The 21013-nt window shown below is 38.5% G+C and overlaps 1 protein-coding gene across 1 annotated transcript in view; it reads right to left on the bottom strand.

Annotated features, from left to right (window-relative positions):
* TPK1 (thiamin pyrophosphokinase 1) overlaps window positions 1-21013 on the bottom strand; it is a 331654-nt gene that overhangs the window by 198356 nt on the left and 112285 nt on the right. The window contains exon 3 of the mRNA XM_041002510.1: window positions 7191-7260. Within this exon, the coding sequence (XP_040858444.1) occupies window positions 7191-7260 (70 nt within the window). The remainder of the gene's footprint in view (window positions 1-7190; window positions 7261-21013) is intronic.

Here is a 21013-nt window from a genome sequence, read left to right as displayed (position 1 = left end):
AAACTTGTTGTCACTTGGAAGAAAGTAGAAAACAAAATTATTCATTCAGTTGCTTGATGTAGCCATACGTAGACATGTCATTGATTCTTCCAATAGTGTATCTGATACTTGCTCTTAGAAACCCGGATTGATTGATAAAGGCTTTAGATGATAATATTTAAGAGCCAGTCTCCCATATCGTTCAGTTATTTAAATCACATTTTGAATTTCTTTTGGCAGCAGCAAATTCCTTTCCAACTCCAGCTCTTGGTAATGAACTCTGCGAGGCAGCAGGTTGCTGTTCAAGGACTCCTGAAATCCACAGGAGAGGCTGAGAAACAGTCCTGGGCTCAGACACCTGCCCTGGCTCAGCTCCGGCTCTGGGCTGCTTTAGATAGAGCTACACGTTCATAAATTCTGTTTTAATTTTAATTTTAAACTTGTTTCTTCAAGATTTATTTCTTTTTATTGGAAAGACAAATTTACAGAGAGAAGGAGCAACAGAGAGAAAGATCTTCCAGCTGCTGGTTCACTCCCCAAGTGGCCACAATGGCTAGAGCTGAGCCAATCTGAAGCCAGGAGCCAGGAGTTTGTTTCTTCAAGGTCTTGTCATGTGGGTAAAGGTCCCAAGGCTTGGGGCCGTCCTCTACTGCTTTCCCAAGCCACACGCAGGGAACTGGATGGGAAATGGATCATCCTGGACATGAGCCAGCACCCATCTCGGATCCTGGCAGTTACAAGGTGAGGAATTAGCCACTAGGCTACCACACTGGGCCCATATTGATACATTTTGAAAAAAATATAACCTTATGCAGGTCTTCACATTACATTTTTTTTTTATATTCGCCAATTACTCTGAGAAAATTCCCCTAAAAACAACGCTCCTTCTCTTCCACATGTCCTACACATACAATACCAACACACATGATTATTTCTTGGGCTGTTACACCGATGGGTCCAATGACCTCTAAGTTCCACAAAGTCACAATTTCTTTTCTAAAACTCCGTCACCACCGGCTCCGATGCTCACAATGCAGGCTACTCTAAAAATACCAATGAATTCCAAAACAAGGATCTTAGAGCAGGATAAAAGACTCATTTGGAGAGGATTTAGAAGGCGGTGTGATATAAAATTCTGAAAACCAGTGGAACATACTTTCATGACTTAGGACAAAAATGCTTCATATTTCGAGATGTTCCATATTGCTGCTTTAGACCTAGAAATAAGAAATGTAATTATCTGAAGCATCTTCATCAAGAGGCTTCCAATCGCTGCTTATCGTTATCCCGGGCTGAATGAAAACCTAGTTTTGGTGACACTTCAAGTAGGACATCAACGAAAAAGCATTCATTGTCAGCTACTTGTCTGTGTATGAGATATTACGAGGTGTGTAAGGATAATTAATTATGATTATTTTCTAGGAGCTCATTACCTAGTGAAGGATATAAGATATATCTACACATAGGTAAATTACAAGACAAAATGAGAAAGTAAATAATTGCCAACTATTATGCAAAGTTACAGGGTAATAAATCACCAGAAATTTACAACCTTGCAAATGATGTTAAGTCTTTGCAGGTCTAAATCAAGATAAAATGTGAGTATAACACTGTGATTTAGAAGTATTATTACAGTGCAAGAGATGTCAGATCACATTAGGCTGGGAGGAGAGATGAGCCTTCACGCAGCCAACAGCATCTCAGTGGAATCCTGCTGCGTGGATAGGGTTTCTGTAAGACAGACCAGCAGCACCAGCGCTGTTGCAGAGCAGGTAAAGCCATCACCTACATCAGCCTCCTCCACTACGGTGTCAGTCTGAATCCTGGGTACTCCTCTCTGATCCAGCTCTCTGCCCTTGGCCTGGAAGAAGCAGAAGATGGCCCACGTGCTTTTACTTCCTCCAGCAACATGGGAGCCCGGGGAGAGATACTAGGGTATGCTCCTTACACCATCTGAGACTCTGTACAGCGTAGACTCTCCAAGCACTGATCATCACTCGGAGGACCAGCCAGCTGGCCTGGGTTGTGAGTTGAACCCATGAGTGTGAGATTCATCATGAGCTGGCCCAGGCAAAGGCAGACTGGAGAAATGGAATGACATATTACAGACAGCGGGCAGTTCCATTAGACTAGAAGATAAAGGAGATGACCGGACAGGCCGAAGTATCCCGATTCTCAACACACCGAGGTTATTTTATTCAGGAGACAAAAAGAGAACCTCTCTTATTATCCCCAAGTCACTACACAGACACACACACACACACACACACACACACACACACACACACACACACACACACACTATGCAGTCATAAGGGTTAGGATTAGGGTTAGGCTTCTGCATTCCATCAGGACCTTCAGAATATTTCCTAATACTCTTATTTTTATTCAAGCATCTGTCAGTGATGTCTGAGAAAGGCATTTCTTGAGGGCAGGAACTATATTGTAATCATTTGCATATAAATTTACATGATGCCAAAGTGTCTATCTATAGAAAACATGAAATAAATGAATAAATCGTAAGACAATGCTACATCTTCATTTCTGCCATCAGCTTATTCTTGAGATTATATATTATTCTTGAGCTTTGATGCCAAAGCTCTTGTTTCATTTTTTTCAACTGGATGAGAATTTTAAAGTATTCATATTTTCAAACACTGATCTGTTTTTATTTGAATGCAGATTTTACAGGTAGAGAAGGAGAGACAGAGAAGGGGCTCTCATTCACCGGTTCACTCCCCAAATGGCCACAATGGCCAGAGCCGAGCAGACTGGCTGCTGGGAGCCTGGAGCTTCTGTCTGGTCTTCCTCGTGTGTGCAGGGTCCCAGGCACTGGGGCCATCCTCCACTGCTTCCCCAGGATACAAGCAGAGAGCTGGATCATCAGTGGAGTAGCTGGGACATGAATTGGCACTCATCTGGGAAGCTGGCATGGCAGCGGAGGATCAGCCTGCCACACCACTATGCCAGTCCCATAATAGTCACATTTCTTAAAGGCATTGTTTATGGGAGAAAAAAGGATTAAGGCAAACTTTCTCCCATGTTGTCAGACAAATTTGTGATGTCTGATTTCACACACACTGTATATATGCATATATATACATAATATATGTTTAAAATTTATTTGTTTAAGAGACAAAGTTTTGTTTGTACATGAGAGACAGATCTTCCATACAGTGGTTCATTCTGCAAGCAGGTGCAGCAGTCAAGGCAAGCTGGTTTGAAGCCAGGAGCTCTTAGAAATGGGTGCAGTGACCCGAACACTCCAGGCCATCTTCCATTGCTTTGCCAGGCTGTTAGTAGGGTGTTGGATTGGAAGCAGCTGAACTTGGCCCTGCACCTGAATGGATAAGTGTACTGTGTACCTGTAACACAGTGATGGCCTCAATTTCATGATTCTTGTTTGCTTTTAATCAGGAATTACTAAGGGGATGTAACAATGAGACATCTCTTTATGCAGTTGGAACTGGAGATCAGGAGCCACTGCCCCACATGCTTGAACGGCCTATTTACTGCCCCACATTTCTAAAATCAGAAAAAGATGAAAACCAAATATTCCTAAGACTTCTTACCTTTTAATCTCAAGCTCAGGGCAAAATGTACAACTGTCTTTGGCAGCATCCATTTCATCAAATGGTATGGGATTCACGGAAGCTGCTTCATGGACAAAGTGAACAGACGCCCACAAAGAGAATGTACCAGCTCTCAGAGCAAGGTAAATTATTTATTGCAAGTCCAAGGGCCATCAATCAAAGTCATTCAGATTCTTATGAGATGAGTAGAATAACTGTGATCAAATATTCATTTACTAAAAATGCATATTGGGTACCTAATATTTCCAGACACCCGTCTAACACAGAATGGAATTCACGTTTACGAGCCCTCCCAGTGCTGAGACAAGTAACTACAGAAGAGGAAGTTATGTTTTGTGTTGCATCAAGCCAGAGGCTCAATGTGGTGCTTTGCTTTTGGGAAGAAATTACAGTTTTTCCTTTCTTGTGTTCTCTCTGCTCATTGTATATATTCAATTTTCATGTACAGTTTTTACAACATGAAAGAATATTTTGGACTATTTTTTATTAAAAACAAAACAAAACAAAAACACCTAAAACAAACAAGACCCTGACAAACAAAGGGAGGTTTCTTTCGGGGCTCAGACAAAGACAGATGGGCATCTGTGAAGGATGCTGTGACCTTGAGAATACTGTGCTAAGAGAGGTTAGCCAGCCATCAAAGTGTAAACACGATTTCACCTGCAAGAACTAGTTGGAACAGTTAAACTGACAGACTGTGGAATGGTGGCTGCCAGAAACTGAGGGAAACAGGAAGTAGGGAATTACTCATCACAGGACACAAAATTGTAGTTAAGATGTAAGCTCTAAAGATCTTCTGGAAAACACGATATTTACAGTCAACAATGATACATTACATACCTCAAAACATATTGAGTTGGCACATCTCATTTTGAGTATTCTTAGCAAAAGAAGAATTTCAAAAAGGTAGAATGTTTTAATATATCCAATATAGGCTTGGATCTAAGGGTGTGACCAATTTTTTGTGAGTGCAGGAGCCCAAGCACTTGGTTCATTCTCCACCTCTTTCTCAGGCACATTTGCAGAGAGCTGGATTGGAAGTGGAGCAGCCAGGACATACAAACCAGTGTCCATATGGGATGCTCGCACTGTCCATGGCAGCTTCACCTGTTACAACACAGAGCCGGCCACTAGAATTTTCTGTTTAGATAAATGTTCCACGGTTGTATTCCCTTGGTCTTCAGAGCACACCTTGTTCTCCAGTTGCCCTCTTAACCTACTGCTTCCCTGCCTTGTGCTCCACAGCTCTGATGTTTGTCTGAGGGGCTGCACCCTCCGGTATCACATCATCTCCCTGCGTGTCTTACCCGATTTACCTCCCACATGTCAACCTCCCATTTCCCTTGGGTTGTTAAGGAGGGGAGGCAGCAAGTGAACTGGTTGCCTCCCAGCCTTCCCGGTGTTTCCAGAAGGCATTGATCCAGATCTGAATATCCAATGGTATCTAGAGCAGTGACAAGGCTATCAGTGCCCTAGGCTTGGCCTGAGAGAGTACAAAGTTGACCCCACAGCTGACTGCTCCTTTAATCCTACCCTTCTGGCAAGTCATTTTTATGTTTTGTCTGCACCATTCTTGTCCCTTCCCCTCAAAGGACTAAGTATTTGATCTCCGACTGTAATTGTTTTTCTAAAAATTCATGTTATTGCATAATTGTAAGGCCTTGCTATTTCAGAGACGGATGTCAGATCCATGAACGGGTGAGAGTAAGGACAGCAGTGGTTCATAAACTATGCATATTGGCTTTTTAAGATCTGAGAACATATATTTTTTTTATATTGTGAATCATTTATACTAGAACTCATAGGAATTATGGCTAGTCACCTGAATCCAATTAGTTGAACTCAGTAGGGTTCAGATTTCATGAGACTGATTCTAAGGATTTAATCCCCACCAGGGGCCTTTGGTTTCGCTCATCTTAATAGAGGCTTACTCTAACACAAACCAGTGCTTCCAAGGCATTAGAGTGTGCACCATTGTAAACACCTTATTACCACTGAAGAATCAATGAAGAGCACATTGTTCTGTTGAGCAGTTTCATAAATGAACAAATGCTGGTTATTTGAATTACATAAATCTTCTTGGAACATTTCTGGGAGGATTTCCGTAAAATTATTCAGAAATGTCTTGAGAAACATTAGGCAAACTTATTTTGAAATTAATAGCTCTAATGACTTAATCAATATGGTCATCTGTTTTGCTTTCGAATGTGAATAAAAGTCTGGTTAGCCTCTCTGTTAGTATCTAATGCAAGCCAATAAAAATAACCAGCATAGAAACCCAGATATTTTCATAAGCATTTGAGTTGGTTCTTAGGATCAAGACAAAGTTGAGAAGCACTCTTTAATATCACTTCAGAGTTTTAGCCATAATTGGTTTCTTAAGCAGTCTCTGTCATTAGGAAAGCGATACTCAGCATCAGACTGCCAACAAGAGAGCTGAAGAAACAGAGCAAACAGCACACAAATAATAATCCTAGCATCACGAAGATCGTGCTCTTTTCTGAATGCAATGTTTGCAGATCACATTCATAACACACATTTGAGTCTTTAAAACATATTGTTTGTGTCGTGTCCTACAAAATACAGTGGAAAAAAATCTGCAAAGTTACAAACCAAGGAACAGGAAAAGGTTATGAATTTAAATTCATGTATAGTCACTTATATTGTCACTGCTTTCCTATTATTTAATAATGCATCCAGTCCCCAACACTGGTATGTCCAGCCACAAAGCAAACATGCCTCTTTCTATAAACAGCTGCTTTCTAAGCACAGTTCCAATATTAAAACCTGACATTTTTGTGCCATAAAGAAAAATAGATCATTTCAAACTATGTGTATTGAATCACACCCAGGGTAAGTTACATCATAGCATCTTTATTATATTTCTTGCAGCAAGGTGGTTATTTCTGAAGCTATAAACATTTCAATCTATTTAATACACATATGGTACAGATAGGTCTGCATTTTACAGCTAGTCCCCTTATAGCTACACTACAAGCTGTTGTGCTTGCCAAGGGGTTTGACTACAAACACATTGCCAATGAGCTACATTTAAAATCAGTTTCCATAAAATATATTCCCTTATCTAAAAATTGCTCACCATGCAGAGATTTAAAAAAAAAAAACAGAAAGTATAGACAGCAAACTATAAAGAAATAAACTATCTCCTAAAGTATATATGTGTGCCTAACTCAGAAGTAATTATGTTACAGTAAATTATACTGTGGTTTACCAAGGCTAATATAAACTCCCACAGCTTGTACCACTGAGTATATATTTTTAAATAAGGTCATTTTTTTTAGTCACTCAGAGTGTTTGAATAACGCTTCAAATTGTCATTTGAAGCTTCCTCACAAATATCAATATTCGATACTTCATGAGTTCTTGAAGCAGAAGAATGAGAGTTTAAAAGATAACAGTGGATGTGCCTGGTTCTACTAAGAGACACCATTCAAAGAAAGATATAATGTGATTGCAGAGCTCGCTCTTATCTTGTTGAATTAATTCTCTATAAATGAATCTAATGAAAAATCCACTGTCCATTTACTAAGATGAAAATGAAACAAGAGAAGAGCCAAACTAGCGGGTAGAGTGAACACTGGCCGAAAGAAGGCATACCTGTCTCTCTCTCCTTCGGTGACATCATACAAGCGGTTGGCACCTCCATCAGCGCAGGCTCGTACAAGGGCTGCAAATACAAAGAATAAAGACTATTTCAACATAGGAAGCGTAAATCAATATCAGAAAGCAGACACTTAAACATACATAGTCACACTAACTTCCTTTTCTCATTCCACATGGCTCCGGGACTGAAATCAGCCTACAGAGCATCAGACAATGGGTCCATGTCTTTTTCCTTCTCCGCCTTTTCCAATCCTTTGATTCCGTAAAGGAGGAGACTAATGGTGGTGGTAACAGACTGTCAGGATTCCTTGAGATCTGTTCTTTCTGCTTTCAAACAGACTCAATAATAGGCAACCATACACAATCACGATATTCCTAGACACTTGACTGGGACCAGTATTATTACATGTCATTTTTACTGTTATTTTAACATTCACTTTCAAATAGGAATCATTTGTTGACCTTAAGCATAAAGGGCTAACATGTAAAAAATGTACAGCTTGTGAAGGTGGTACAAAAGTTGGATCAAATTGAAAAATTCTAAGGACATCAAGCATCCCCCATTTCTCTAGTTCGAGTCTGTCTCTTCCTGTCTCATGTTTGTTGTTGTTTGTTTCCCCTGCTATTGTCGCAGATTTTCATGCTGTTGACAGTAGCTGCTTCCAGCTTTCTCAATCAATGAAATGCTGTTTTTGCTGCAAGTGCTACCACTCTGATTTCTAATTTCCAGATATGACCAGTACCTTAGCTCCTGCTCGTAAAGATTGAAAAACATTGTACAAATAGGGAATTAGCCAACATTTTCAGAGAGTATAACAGGGATGCTACTTTAAATATCTTAAAATGATTACAAAGATGCTGGAAGCTCAATTAACTAACATCCAAGTCAAGAGCTAAGACATTAACGCTGTTTGAAATCGAAAATAATGGTGTTGGTGTAGAGGTAACTGGGATTTTTCTTTATGTGTACCTTATAATATTTGAAACATAAAATGGTTGAGTTGAATATAGCATCTAAAAGATGCTTAATGATAGGGCCCGAAGTGATAGCTCTGTGGGTTAATCTACCCCTTGCCAGTGCTGGGATGCCACATGGCTGTCGGTTCTTGTCCAGGCTGCTCCACTGCTGATCCAGCTCCCTGCTTGCGGCCTGGGGAAGCAGTGGGGGATGGCTTAAAGCCTTGGCACTTTGCACCCAGGAGGGAGATGGGAAAGAACAGAAGCTCCTGGATCCTGGGAGGATCAGCTCGGTCTGAGCTGTGTCGCCATTTAGGGAGTGAATCAACAGATGGAAGTTCTCTCTGCCTCTCCTTTCTCTCTGTAAATCTGCCTTTCCACTAAAAACAAATAAATCTTAAAAAAAAAAAAAGATGGTGAAATGTGATTTGCTATACAAGTTGCTATTAAGTTAATACTGAAAAATTAAAAATCCACAATTTCTACTCAAAATTTCCCCCCAATTTAACCAACCCACAAAGGTGAGATGCTTTATCAAAGTTTGTGAACAGTGTTCCCAAATATTTTCAGGGGACCATACTTATCTTCCTCAGGCAGGTGTAAGCATATTTAGGAAGGCTGGTTCGCAGGCAAATACACTTAATGGCTAAATCCTCACCTTGCAAGTGCCGGGATCCCATTTGGGGCACAATTTTTTGTCCTGGCTGCTCCACTTCCCATTCAGCTCATTGCTTATGCCCTGGGAAAGCAGTACAGGATGACTGAAGTCCTTGGACACTGTACTCCTTTGGCAGACCCAGAGGAAGCTCCTGGCTCCTGGCTTTGGTTGGGCTCAGTTCCAGCCATCGTAGCCATTTTGGGAGTGACCCAGAGTACAGAAGATCTTTCTATCTCTCTCTCTCTCTGTAAATCTGATCTGCCTTTTGGCAAATATAAATAAATAAATAAATAAACAAATAAAAACAAATATTTATTTATTTTTAATATTATTTATAAAATCATTTATATTTGTATTAAATTTTAATATATGTTAAATACATATTATCTTGAATATATTCGACATATAAAATATACATTAATATATTAAATTACATTTATATTATATTAAATTATTTATATTATTTATAAAATATTATTTTAAATAAATAAATGCTTATTTATTTATTTATTTATCTCTCTCTCTCTCTCTCCCTCTCTCTCTCTCGGAATCCCTTAAGATTGCCACATTTCAACCTCTTTTTTGAATAACACAGTGGTGTGGAATGGTGAACTGGGAGCAGTTTAGACCTTGTAGGTACCCACAGCTTCACCGACAGTTTCATAAGGCTGCCATCAGTCCAACTGCTATGCATCGACCTGTAAAATCGCTTCAGCTGATTCTAAGGTCTCTGCCGTTGACGCTCCAAATTTCACTTCCATTAATTATCTCTGTTTAGCCAGCTCTATTCTGTTTAAAATAGTTAACCTTACAGTCTTACTGATCCATTTTTACTATTTATTTTTTCTCTATTTGAAAGACACACAGAGCTCTCTCTCTCATCTGCTGATTCACTCCCAGAAGGCCAACAACAGCTGGGGCTTTGAGTGGCTGAAGCAGGGACTGGAATCTTACTCCGGGGGATGGAGGTGGGTGGTGGGACCCTGACCACTTTTGCACTCACTGCTGCCTCCAGGGTCTGAACAAGGAGGAGGACAAGGAATAAGGAACAAGATAGGAATGCAGGTACCACCACCAGGCTCTGGTGCAGGACAGTCACTTCTCAGCATCATCTGAATGAACCTCTAGTCAAATGCCCAGCTGACTGATCCTTTTTCAATTCTACTTGGTTCTCTCAATTGGAATCTTCTTTGCTCATTCCTCATGTTTTGAATTCCATTTTACATTTACCTCTGCTTTTTAATATCCTTCCCTAAAGGCTTAAGATCAAATTTACTTATTATTCTGGGGTTCAGGAGAGCTTTGCATACAAAGCTGTCTAAAATTTAATGGGATATTAAGGGAGTTTTTAGTCCTTAATGGAGCCAAGCTTTGTCTCTTACCCCTAAGCGGCACAGAGAGAAGCAAATGACTTATTTGCAGACTCACTGGCAGTTTCCAAAGGAGCATTTTTTTTTTCTGGCTACTTCCTCATTTTATAGCATTTATAAAATCATTACAACTTCTTGCAAATTTAACTTTACATTTAAGGGTGTAAAATTTTTTTAAAAATCTAGAAATGTTGTGGTCTTTAATAGGAAGTGAAATAGCAAAGCACAGCTAAGTGCCCTTTGGAGAAATCAAAGACCTATTGCACTCTTTAGGATTCATAATATGTAAAACTACTTGCTGTGTTCTATATTATATCAGAAGTAAAACCTAAAGAGAAGACTTATTTCATTTTTTATTCAATTTCCTCATCAATTTCCTTACCAATAAAGTCATTAAGCAATTAATGTTTACATTCTCACAGATGGTGTTCATTATAACCCTGAACCTAGCAAGCACTCAGAAAGCATTATTGCCCTTCCTGCACGTTTGTTGGAGGAAAAATAAAATCTAAAAAGTTTATGTCCTTGGGGGGAAAAAGCCTAAGCTGTGTTGAAGATAATAGCAACAAGGCTTTCTTTCTACCTAGACTTTTCAGAGGAACATCTTACTTCATCAAACCTTTTACCTACAAGGACTGGCATCCAAATTCAAACGGTGCAACAAACTTCACATGCAAAAGAACAGAGAATGCACTGCACATAATCCAGAACATCGAATCCCGCAAAAGCTAAGAGACTATGTCGTATGTAAACTAGCACAAAAAACGACTGATTACAGAAACTGGGACTAATCAATAGGAACAAATGCTATGTGATCAGTAATTATCTTCAAAGCATATACACTAATTCCCTATCAACAAAATGCACAAAGTACAAGGAACCTTTTGAGTCAAAATTATTCCCTGAATAAATGCAAGCACCTAGAAAGCAGTCGGGAGCAGCTCAATATTGTCTGATCGAATTGTCAATTTTCCACGGTGTATTTTTGATCAGAGAGTTAGATACAACAATTGTATCTGTTAAATAATAGGGAATAAGTAAACTTTTAAAAAATACAAACAAGCAGGTCCCACGCTTTCGGCTCGTGATAGAGGGGGAAAATGGAAGTGAAGCAAGTACTTGCGTATGCGACACACTACGGACCCCAATGAAAAGCACTCTATTGAGAAGATGCAGTGACGGTGGGAAGACAAGGAGACGAGAAACCAATTCAACAGGCATGTCCATAAAGCTGCATACTAATAAATCCATTTCAGCTAAGATCATTGCTATTTCATAGTAAAAAAAAAAAAAAAAGTTTTTCGAATGCCTAGTATTTCTAGTGAAACCGAAATGGCTATTTCTAGAGTTTCGCGAAAAGAGAAACATCTAGATCAAAGGAAGTCATTTTGTCCACACTGATTTCTGTTTAAATGGCAAAGGAAATGAAAATAACCATGAAAAATTTAGATATCTTTTTATCACATGCTAGTTTACACTGGAAGTTTAATGTATCTGAAAGGAATAGTAAATTCTGTTCTGTCCCTGAGACTATTTTGTGGGCAATAAAACAACAAAAATGCATTCTACTTCTTATGAATTTTATGAATAGAGTTGCATTTGAGAAATAAAATGCTTTAAGCATATAACACAAATACGCTGGTAACAGTTTGAAACATGTTTAAAGAAACATGTTATCACTGTTAACATGACAAACTAAAGGCAGAAAAGCAGAGGGAGCTGTTACAGATTTCTTTGACAAATCATAATGAATCTGCTTCAGCCACATGTTCATTTTATCATCATATAAACCGTCCCAATCTTACATGAAAACAAGTGATTTTATGAGTTATCTTTTATGGCAAAAAAAAAAAATTCCACAGGCTTACAAAGCAAATTTATATATTTTTGTCAAATTCTATACCTTCAAGTGTTGATCCATTACCTCTTATGCATCAGGGGGAGCCCCTGAAGACTCAATTATATTTAAAATCTCCACAGATATTTTAGCATGATAGCAAATATATTTTCATTTTTTATAGTTGGCATTCTCTAAGTTAATGACACTGACAAAGAATGACAAGTTCTAGTAACAGTTTAGATGAGCTGACCATTTCAAATATTTGTTGAGAAAAGGTAATCAGAAATAATTTCCTTCTCCAGAGTAAACTTTTAAATTAGGGCAAAGTTTTAAGGAGAGGGAAAAATTAAATCAACGATACGCTATGAAGTTTCCGATTAACTGGAAACAATCCCACACGGAAGACGCCGCTGCTGTTCTTGCTGAGTATCTCAGGCCCATGATTGGGAGCCAGTCTCAAGCATCCTGATCCCAATGCAAAATCAAGATAATTGTGTGTAAGAACTAGAGAGAAGCAGAATAAAGAATAAATAAAACTTGAACCTGCATGATGAAGCGCACTCACGCTGATGATAAAACTATAATTTTGAGGGATAGTTTGGAAGATTCGTAAACATTAAATGTGACTATATACAAGAATATCTGTTGGAATGCTGAATGAAAGCATTATTTACAAAGCTAGTGGCAAATTTATATGGCCATCAGGTGATATTGCTCAGGCATAGCATGGTTCTACTGTGCTATCATCAACAAATGTGACTCTATTTTTAAAAGTTTCAAAAGTTTTGGAATGTTAGGAAGCCCACAAAAACTAAATCATATGAGGTTTTCGCATCACAATTGTGGACTGAATCATCAGTAACCAGTAAGGGTATTGGTCTCACAATGTACAAGAAATTTATGACGGCTAGAAATGGATAAAAGCCATAGAGAACCTAGCATATAATCAAGCATTTCCAGGACACTGCAGATATACTGCGCGTGTGCAGGGAGCATTTGAAAGCCGTTACTGGGAAGTGACTAGAGCTCATTATTTTTGTTATTCAAGTTATTGGTTTTATACATTCCTCAAAACAAAGCAAATTTGTATTGAAGTCAGTCACACCTAGTTAGTTTGTTAATCCAAATTCAGGATCACCCTTGTATCCCACACAACAAACAATTCCATAATAATTATCTATGGCATGGGGAATGGGGTCAAAGAAGAGATGGTTCATGACTCAGCACCTGAACACAATACAATGCTGTTTAAATTATTTTTACCAGAGAAAACCATAGATAGAGAGTGAGCCACCTACAGAATGAAGAAAAAATATGCGGAATGGGAAATGATATTTCCAAACTGTACACATCGTAAGAGATAACAAACCGCATTTTTGAGCAATGCAACTGAATAGTAAAAACAAATAAAAGTCCAGTAACAGCAAATATCTCAATTGAATAATGAACAATAGATGTAAACAAAATGTTTTTCAAAGGCCAACACACTAACGGAGAAGAGTCATATGAAAAAATGCACAGCGTATCTCTAAGTATCCGGGAAATAGAGATCAATATCATTGTGAGATGTGGAGAAGCCACTGCACACTGCTGATAAAAATTAAACTGATACAACCATCGTGGTAAGAAGCATGGAGGATCCTCAGTTAAGTATGGAGCTACCATATGACCTAACAATCTTCCCACTGTATAAATAAAGGAATTCAAAAAAGTCTGTGGAGGAGCTGATATGGTGGTGAAATGGGTTAAGTCAAAGCCCTTGATACTGGAATGCCATATATGCACTGGTCTCAAGTCCCAGGTGCCCCATTTCCACCCCAGCTCCCTGCTAATGTGGCCGGGAAAACAGAGGAAGAGAGCCCATGTCCTTGGGACCCTGCACTCATAGGGGGGCCTGGAGGAAATTGCTCTCTTGGCTTCAGCCTGGTCCAACACTGGTCATTTGGGGACTGAGCTAGTGGATGTAAGATTTCTCCCTCCAACTCCCTCTCTCTCTCTGTAACTCCTTTACATAAATAAAAACGCATGTAAAGAATAAGTCTGTGGAAAACAGAATCAAAAGATAGTACATATTTTAGATCAACTTAACTAAACATCAACCGCATGTCCAAGGCATGAATCAATCCATCTAAATGACATAAAGATATCTGTGCATTCCTGTGTTTGTTTAATGCTACTCACCAAAACAAGTAAGTGAAAATAATCTGAGTGTTTATTAACTATGAATGGCAAAAATGTAACACATAATGCATAATGGAACTCTATTCAGCCACTAAAAACAGAGAATAAAATCCTTTCATTTGTGACAACATGGAAGAAAGTGGATGTCACTGTGTTGGGTAAATATACTAGGTCACATATAGAATCTAGAAAACATTGACTGAGAAGGCCTAACACAAGAGACTAGTGGCTAAACTCTTGCCTTGCAAGCGTTGGGATCCCAGCTGCTCCACTTCCTATCCAGCTCCCTGCCTGTATCCTAGGAAAGCCCTGGAACCCTGCACCCATGTGGGAGACCTGGAATACGCTCCAGACTCCTGGCTTCTGGTTTTGGATCAGCTCTGCCATGGCCACTGTGGCCTCTTAGGAAGTGAACCAGAAGATCTTTCCCTCAGATCTTTCTATATCTCCTTCTCCCTGTAAATCTAAAAAAAAAAAAAATATTGCTTTGGGAATTGAGAGTCTAATAGTGACTATTGATGGCTGCAGTCAGTACGAGTGGTATGGTTGGGGAAAAGGCTGATTAACGCTATAAATTATTGTTAAATAACAAAGTAGTTTTGGTGTTCGACTGCAAAGTGGAGTGGCTACAGATAACAATAATGAACTGTACATTTTAAAAAGCTAGAAGAGATTGTTAATGTTTTTACCATGATGAAATGAGAAATGCTTCAGCTGAATGTGGTTTGCCTGATTTGAATGTATCACAGTGCATATATGTGCATACATGTATCTCACAAACCCATAAGTTTATATTTTTGTAGTTTGCCTATTATTGGTACACATTATCAGTAAAATCCTTGATTGTATTTCAGATCAATTAGTTCACAGATATGGTTAACAGACATGGATTAGTGTGCTTTTCCTATCAGCATACATTTCCAGTACTGAATGGAAATACATGCTCTCCTGAAAATATCCACAATTTATTTTGCTCTTAGGAATACTGAAAGGAATGCATAATCAGTTGCTGTTTAGAGTTCCAGGTGATATTATCATATTTATGGGCAATTATTACGAAAACTCATATTATTTTCAATAGTCCAAAAATGATGAATGGAATACTCTAATTTTTAGTCAAGCTAGTAGTGCAGAATTATCTTTATTTCAAATGTAAATCAAGTGTTATTTATACCCAAATCTGCATGCACAGTGCTGTGCTAGCCCTAATGATCTGGTTCACGCCACACAGAGGATTTTTATTCCCTTTGGCAAATACTGCTGCATAGATTCTATTATTCTGTCTTTGTGCCACCCTGTATCTTTTCATTTGTTGGATAGGCATTATGGAGATACAATCTGACATTTTGTTATCTTCAGGCCTATTTGTAAAGTCTACAATCAGATAACTGCTTAACATTGAGTGATACCAAACACTTCATTACTATGAAATTTTAAGAAAAGAATCAAACTTCTAACTGTATGTTCATCCTAAGCGCAGCACAGGACAATTTTTGTAAAAGATGATGAGGCATAATACAATAAAAACTACCAATAGCTAAGCAGCATATATACACAAAAGGTAAATGTGTGTAGCTAAGTGCATACTTGCCCAAACATGAGTTGTTGAAAACCATTGATGAACGTGCACACTGAATACTTTTTTTTACTAAATGCTTTAAGGATAAACTGTCAAACATTCAAGGATGATCTCTGGTGAGTAAGAAAGTATAACAGATCTTTGTTTGTATTGCCTAATGTAGGGCATGTGATAACCAAAAGTAATTGAAAATGTCAAGTACTCTTCATAGCCAAGATAAACCTCAACTGAGAGCTAGTATTGTGAATGGAGGACCATTCATGCTTCAACAGGTTGCTCAGACACCCACAAAGCAGAATGTTCACATCTATCCAACTTTTCAGTCTAAAAGCTGGAGTGCTTGCTACCCAGATGCTCAAATCAGGTAACTTCACAAAGTCTCTTGTGCCACAGGCAAACCGACTTCTTATCTTTTTCAGAAAAACATGTACCAAGTTATCCTCTATTGCACACTTTCTGATTTTCAGTTGGATTTCCCAAATAATCTATGCATAAATTCTGGGTAATGGTGTCGCATGCTCCTATGTCATTTCTGTCTGTGTGTCCTATCCATTTAATACCCTATTACTGCACAGCCTTAGTCACAATGGTTAAAGTCAGGTGGCTCTAGAAAGCATCCTTTGCCATCTACTGCTAGCTCACATCATCTTCCAAGTTGGTCAGAAACAATGACAATATCTATCAATATCTATCAGATCTCTTCACTTCAGAGGTTAAAGTATCAATGACATGGAAGTGACCAAATAATGAGAAGCGACAAATACCCAGGAATAAGCTAAACAATAAGATGCCTAAAGCTACCTAGATGAGACAAAAAAAAAAAAAAAGGATTGTAAATTTCCTTCTGGACTCAGCAGAGGAGTTTTCTCTGGTTCTCATCTAGTCCCAGCCTTGGCTCCCAGACCTCTCTTACACCGACCATCAGGGTTGTTTGTGAGCCCCAAAATTAGTTCAGATAGATAAAGACTAATAAAGGTCAGCTAGTTGGTAATCACTCAGCTTGTACCTTACTGATCAGGCTGCCCATCTGGCTTTTCAGATAGACAGAGACATAGCTAAAGACATAGAAAGTCTGGAACAGCCAGGGAAAAGGCAAGCTAGCCTATAATCGCCCAGCCTGTACTGACTGGTCAGGCTCCCTATTTGCTTCCCCTGGACTTTACTAGGCAGGATGTTCCGGTGTTTGTCCAATCAATACGTGGCTGTTGCAGGACTGTGGGTGATAAGCCACCACATTGAGGTTTGTTCTATCTCTCTCTCTTTCTCTGCCTTATGGATGAGGAAATGTAAAAAATTTCTTTAGCCAAAAATGTTTTGAGGCAGGCTGGTTAAGACGGCTGGAAACCATGTCTGAGTATGTGGATCTGAAGCCTGGTTCTTGCTGCTGACTGCTGACACCAGTTCCCGGCAGATCCTGGCAGGTGGGAATGAGGGCTCAAGTCCTTGGGCTCCTGTCACATACGTGCAAAACCTGGATCCAGGTCCCAACTCTTAGCTTTGGCCTCCAGTCTTCTGGCACTGTGGGCATTTGTGGAGTGAAACAGCAAACAGAATCTCTCAGTCACACATGCTCTCCCAAAATGATACACATTTTATTGGGTTAACGTTTCCAGATAACGTATCTATTTTCTTAATTAAAACAACAATCATTAATTCTAAGAGATAGTAATGGGATAACTCCTGCAATTCAATCTTAATGTCAAATAATGGGAAACAGTGAGAAGTGACAATATATTTTTTCTTCTAATTAATGCAACAACTTCATGCACAACCTGACTATGCTCTTTTTTTAAATGAGTATAATGAAAAGCTAATTTTTCTTCTTAATTGGGGAATAAAAATGGAAGACAATGCAAAGGCTGATAACAGAAAGAACTGTTTATAAACAGGAAGAAAAATAGGAATAAATGAATTTAGGTTAAAAGCAAGAGACAATTACCCCCAAATTCATAGCAGCCTTTTTAGCACAAGAGTTTAAATGTGGGAAATTTGACAGTAAAGTTATTAAAGGAGGGATGAATAAGTTCTTTACTACCATTTTTTCAGTTACAGAATATAGTATTTTTGGTGTTTAAACTATTTCAGAGTACTCTTAGAGACATCCTTAAAATACGATTTATCAAGTCATAAAAAACATACATTTTAAAGTAACTAAAAGGCTAGTTATTTTAGAGTTTAATCTTACATGAAAAGTTTAAAAACTCATATTAAAAAGAAATTAAGAAACCAATCCCATTTGCAATAGCACCAAAACAAACAAACAAAAAATCCTAAAAATATAGGAATCACTTTACCCAATCTGGTGAAAGATCAGAATACTGAAATCTACAAAATATTGGTAAAGGAAGTCAAAGAAGACACAAGCTATCAAAAGATATCTCGTGTTTAGATGCTGGAAGAATTAATGTTATAAACATATCTATACTACCAAAAGCAATCTTAAATGCATTCTCAATCAAAATTCCAATATTATTTTTTCACAATTTTTTTTTAAAAGTCCTAAAAGCCTTACATAATCACGAATGGTCTCAAACAGTCAAAGCAAGTTTGAACAAATGGAACACGATGGAGGTTCCAGTGCCTCTTACAGTATTACAGCAATCCAGACAATACGGTGCAGGCACAGGAATACAGGGAGCCACCAAACACTACAGGGAAGCACAAAAGCACTCAGCCTTCATCAGCTGACTTTCTACCACACCAAAGGGAATAAACAATGGGCAAGGGATCATCTGCTAAACAAATGGTGTAAGAACTGATACCCACACAGGGGAGAATCAATGAAAATGAACATATACTTGCCCCTTTTACAAGTCTCACGACAAAATAGACTGAAGACTTAAACATAAAAGCTGGGACTTTCACAGAGAGAAACCTGTGCTCATCTCCTAGAGCTGGTGTGGGTCTGCAGCAGGACATTCTCCGGAAGACCTCAGACATCTGGCGCATGCGCAGACGGTACTGAGAAGTCTTACTGAAATTCAGTGTGTCTGCAGGACATGTGTAACTGCTATCCGAAGGAAAGCAGTGTAGCTTGGTCTGAGCAAAAAAAATCCTTGGGTATGATTTCAAAACTACAGTTAACAAGAGCAAAAACAAATGTGAGCGAAAAGAACTAGAAAGTTTGTACACAAAAAAAGCAAGCAATACAATGAAGAAACAACCCATGTGTATTTGTGTATCTGATAAGATGTTAATAAACAAAAATATAAAAGAATTCCAGTAACCCAATGACAAGAAAACAAGTAACCTGAACAAAACCTAGGCAAAGGGTCTACACAAACACTTCTTAAAATCATACACATAAATTAGCCAACAGATAAAGAAGACAAAGTCTCATAACCATTGATCAGGGATATGCACATTAAACGTATAATGAGATGTAAGCTCCTTGCTGCTAGGATTGCTACGACCAAAATAAAGAAGGGTAACAATTGTTGAATAGAAGAAAAAGGAACTCCTACACATTGTAGAACGAGATGAAAAGTAACAGTCATTATGGAAAATGTTTGCAGGGTGCTCAGAAAGCTACAAGTCCCATTACCATCGGATTTAGCACTTGGGATAAATATCTAAAGGATATTAGCTAACTTCGCGAAAGGAAAATCTATTTCCACATTTACTGCAGTATTATTCGCAGTAGCCAAGATATGGAAGTGACCAAAGTCTTCATCGTGCCATGAATAAAGAAAATGTGAGATACAGACATGTTAAATAATTGCATTTACTCCAATACTTTAGATTTATGGTGATTAATTACAAGAAAATGATAAGAAATTATTTTAAAAGGCTAATGAGAATCAATGTAAGACAGATGACTTATTAGCAAATACTACCATTCATAGTAGCCTTATTGTTGGGGTTTCAGTTTGGATTTATTTTTATGTTTACTTGGCTTATTCCCAAATCAAACAAAACATAAATGCAGCATGTTAAAAAGAATCTTATATAAATTGAGGCTGCAAACTTGAGAAAATCAAAAAGACCCATAAGAGAGACAAAATAAGTCCATTTTTTAAAAAGTACAAGAAAACTATACGAAATACAATTTTTTCAGGAAAAATTAAAATAAACTAAGAAATATGATTTTTTTCAAAAAATTGAAGAAAGGAGAGGTTATAGAAACAGCAAACAAATACATTAGTCATTAGAGAAAATAACTTATTACATATTACTACACAATGACAAAAATAGCTTAAGTAAAAATGCTAATATTATTTTACATGAAATGCTGGCAAGGAAGCAAAGGAATTGGATGACTTGTACATTGCTGGTGGAGATGTAAAAAAGTACAGCCATTCTGGGACTCAGCTTGGCAGTATCATTATGAGACTAAACGTGCAACTCCCAGGCAACTCAACAATTTCATTCCTGGGCATGTATCCCGGAAAGATGAAAACTTACATTTACACAAAAGCCTATACAAGAATGTTCATGGAAGCTTTAATTACTACTGCTCCAAACTGGAAGCAACCCAGTTGTGTTTGAACGATAATGATAGAATATACCTTGATCCATCACATCATGGAATAATCCTGAGCAGCAACAAAAAAGAAACAGTTCACGTGAAGACCTAGATAAAAACCCTGGAGAATGATTCTGAATTAAAAAAAAAAAAAAAAGTCAAGCTCAAAACGTTGCCAAGATTTCATTTTATAGAATTCTACAGGACAAAACTTAAAGGACAAATTCATGGTTGTCTGGAGTTGAGAACAAAGAATAAGGCGAGTGGTTAAAAAAAAGGGAATCCTGGGGCCAACAATGTGATGCAGTGGGCTAAGCTGCCACCTGCAGTGCTGGCAATATGCTCACACATATGGGAAGGCAGCACCATATGCTCCAATACTTGGGTCCCTGCCTCCTAGGAGGGAGACTCAAATGGAGTTGCTAGCTGCTACCTTCGGCCTGTCCCCTCCCTGCTGTTGTCAACCAGGTAGTGAATGAATGCATGGAAGCGGTTTCCCTTAGTCTCTCCCTGTTTCCTCTGTGATTATTTACAGCTAACTAACTAACTTTCTTCCTTCCTTCCTCCCTCCCTCCCTTCCTTCCTCCCTCTCTCCCTTTCCTTCCTTCCTTCCTTCCTTCCTTCCTTCCTCCCTCCCTCCCTCCCTCCCTTTCTTCCTTCCTCCCTCCCTCCCTTCCTCCCTCTCTCCCTTTCCTTCCTTCCTTCCTTCCTTCCTTCCTTCCTTCCTTCCTTCCTTCCTTCCTTCCTTCCTTCCTTCCTTCCTTCCT

Source organism: Ochotona curzoniae, unplaced genomic scaffold (genome assembly GCF_017591425.1).
Source record: "Ochotona curzoniae isolate NIBS_2020 unplaced genomic scaffold, NIBS_Ocur_1.0 scaffold_2476, whole genome shotgun sequence".
NCBI lineage: Eukaryota > Metazoa > Chordata > Mammalia > Lagomorpha > Ochotonidae > Ochotona > Ochotona curzoniae.
Note: the sequence above shows the minus strand (reverse complement) of the source record. Positions and strands in the feature narration are given on the sequence as shown.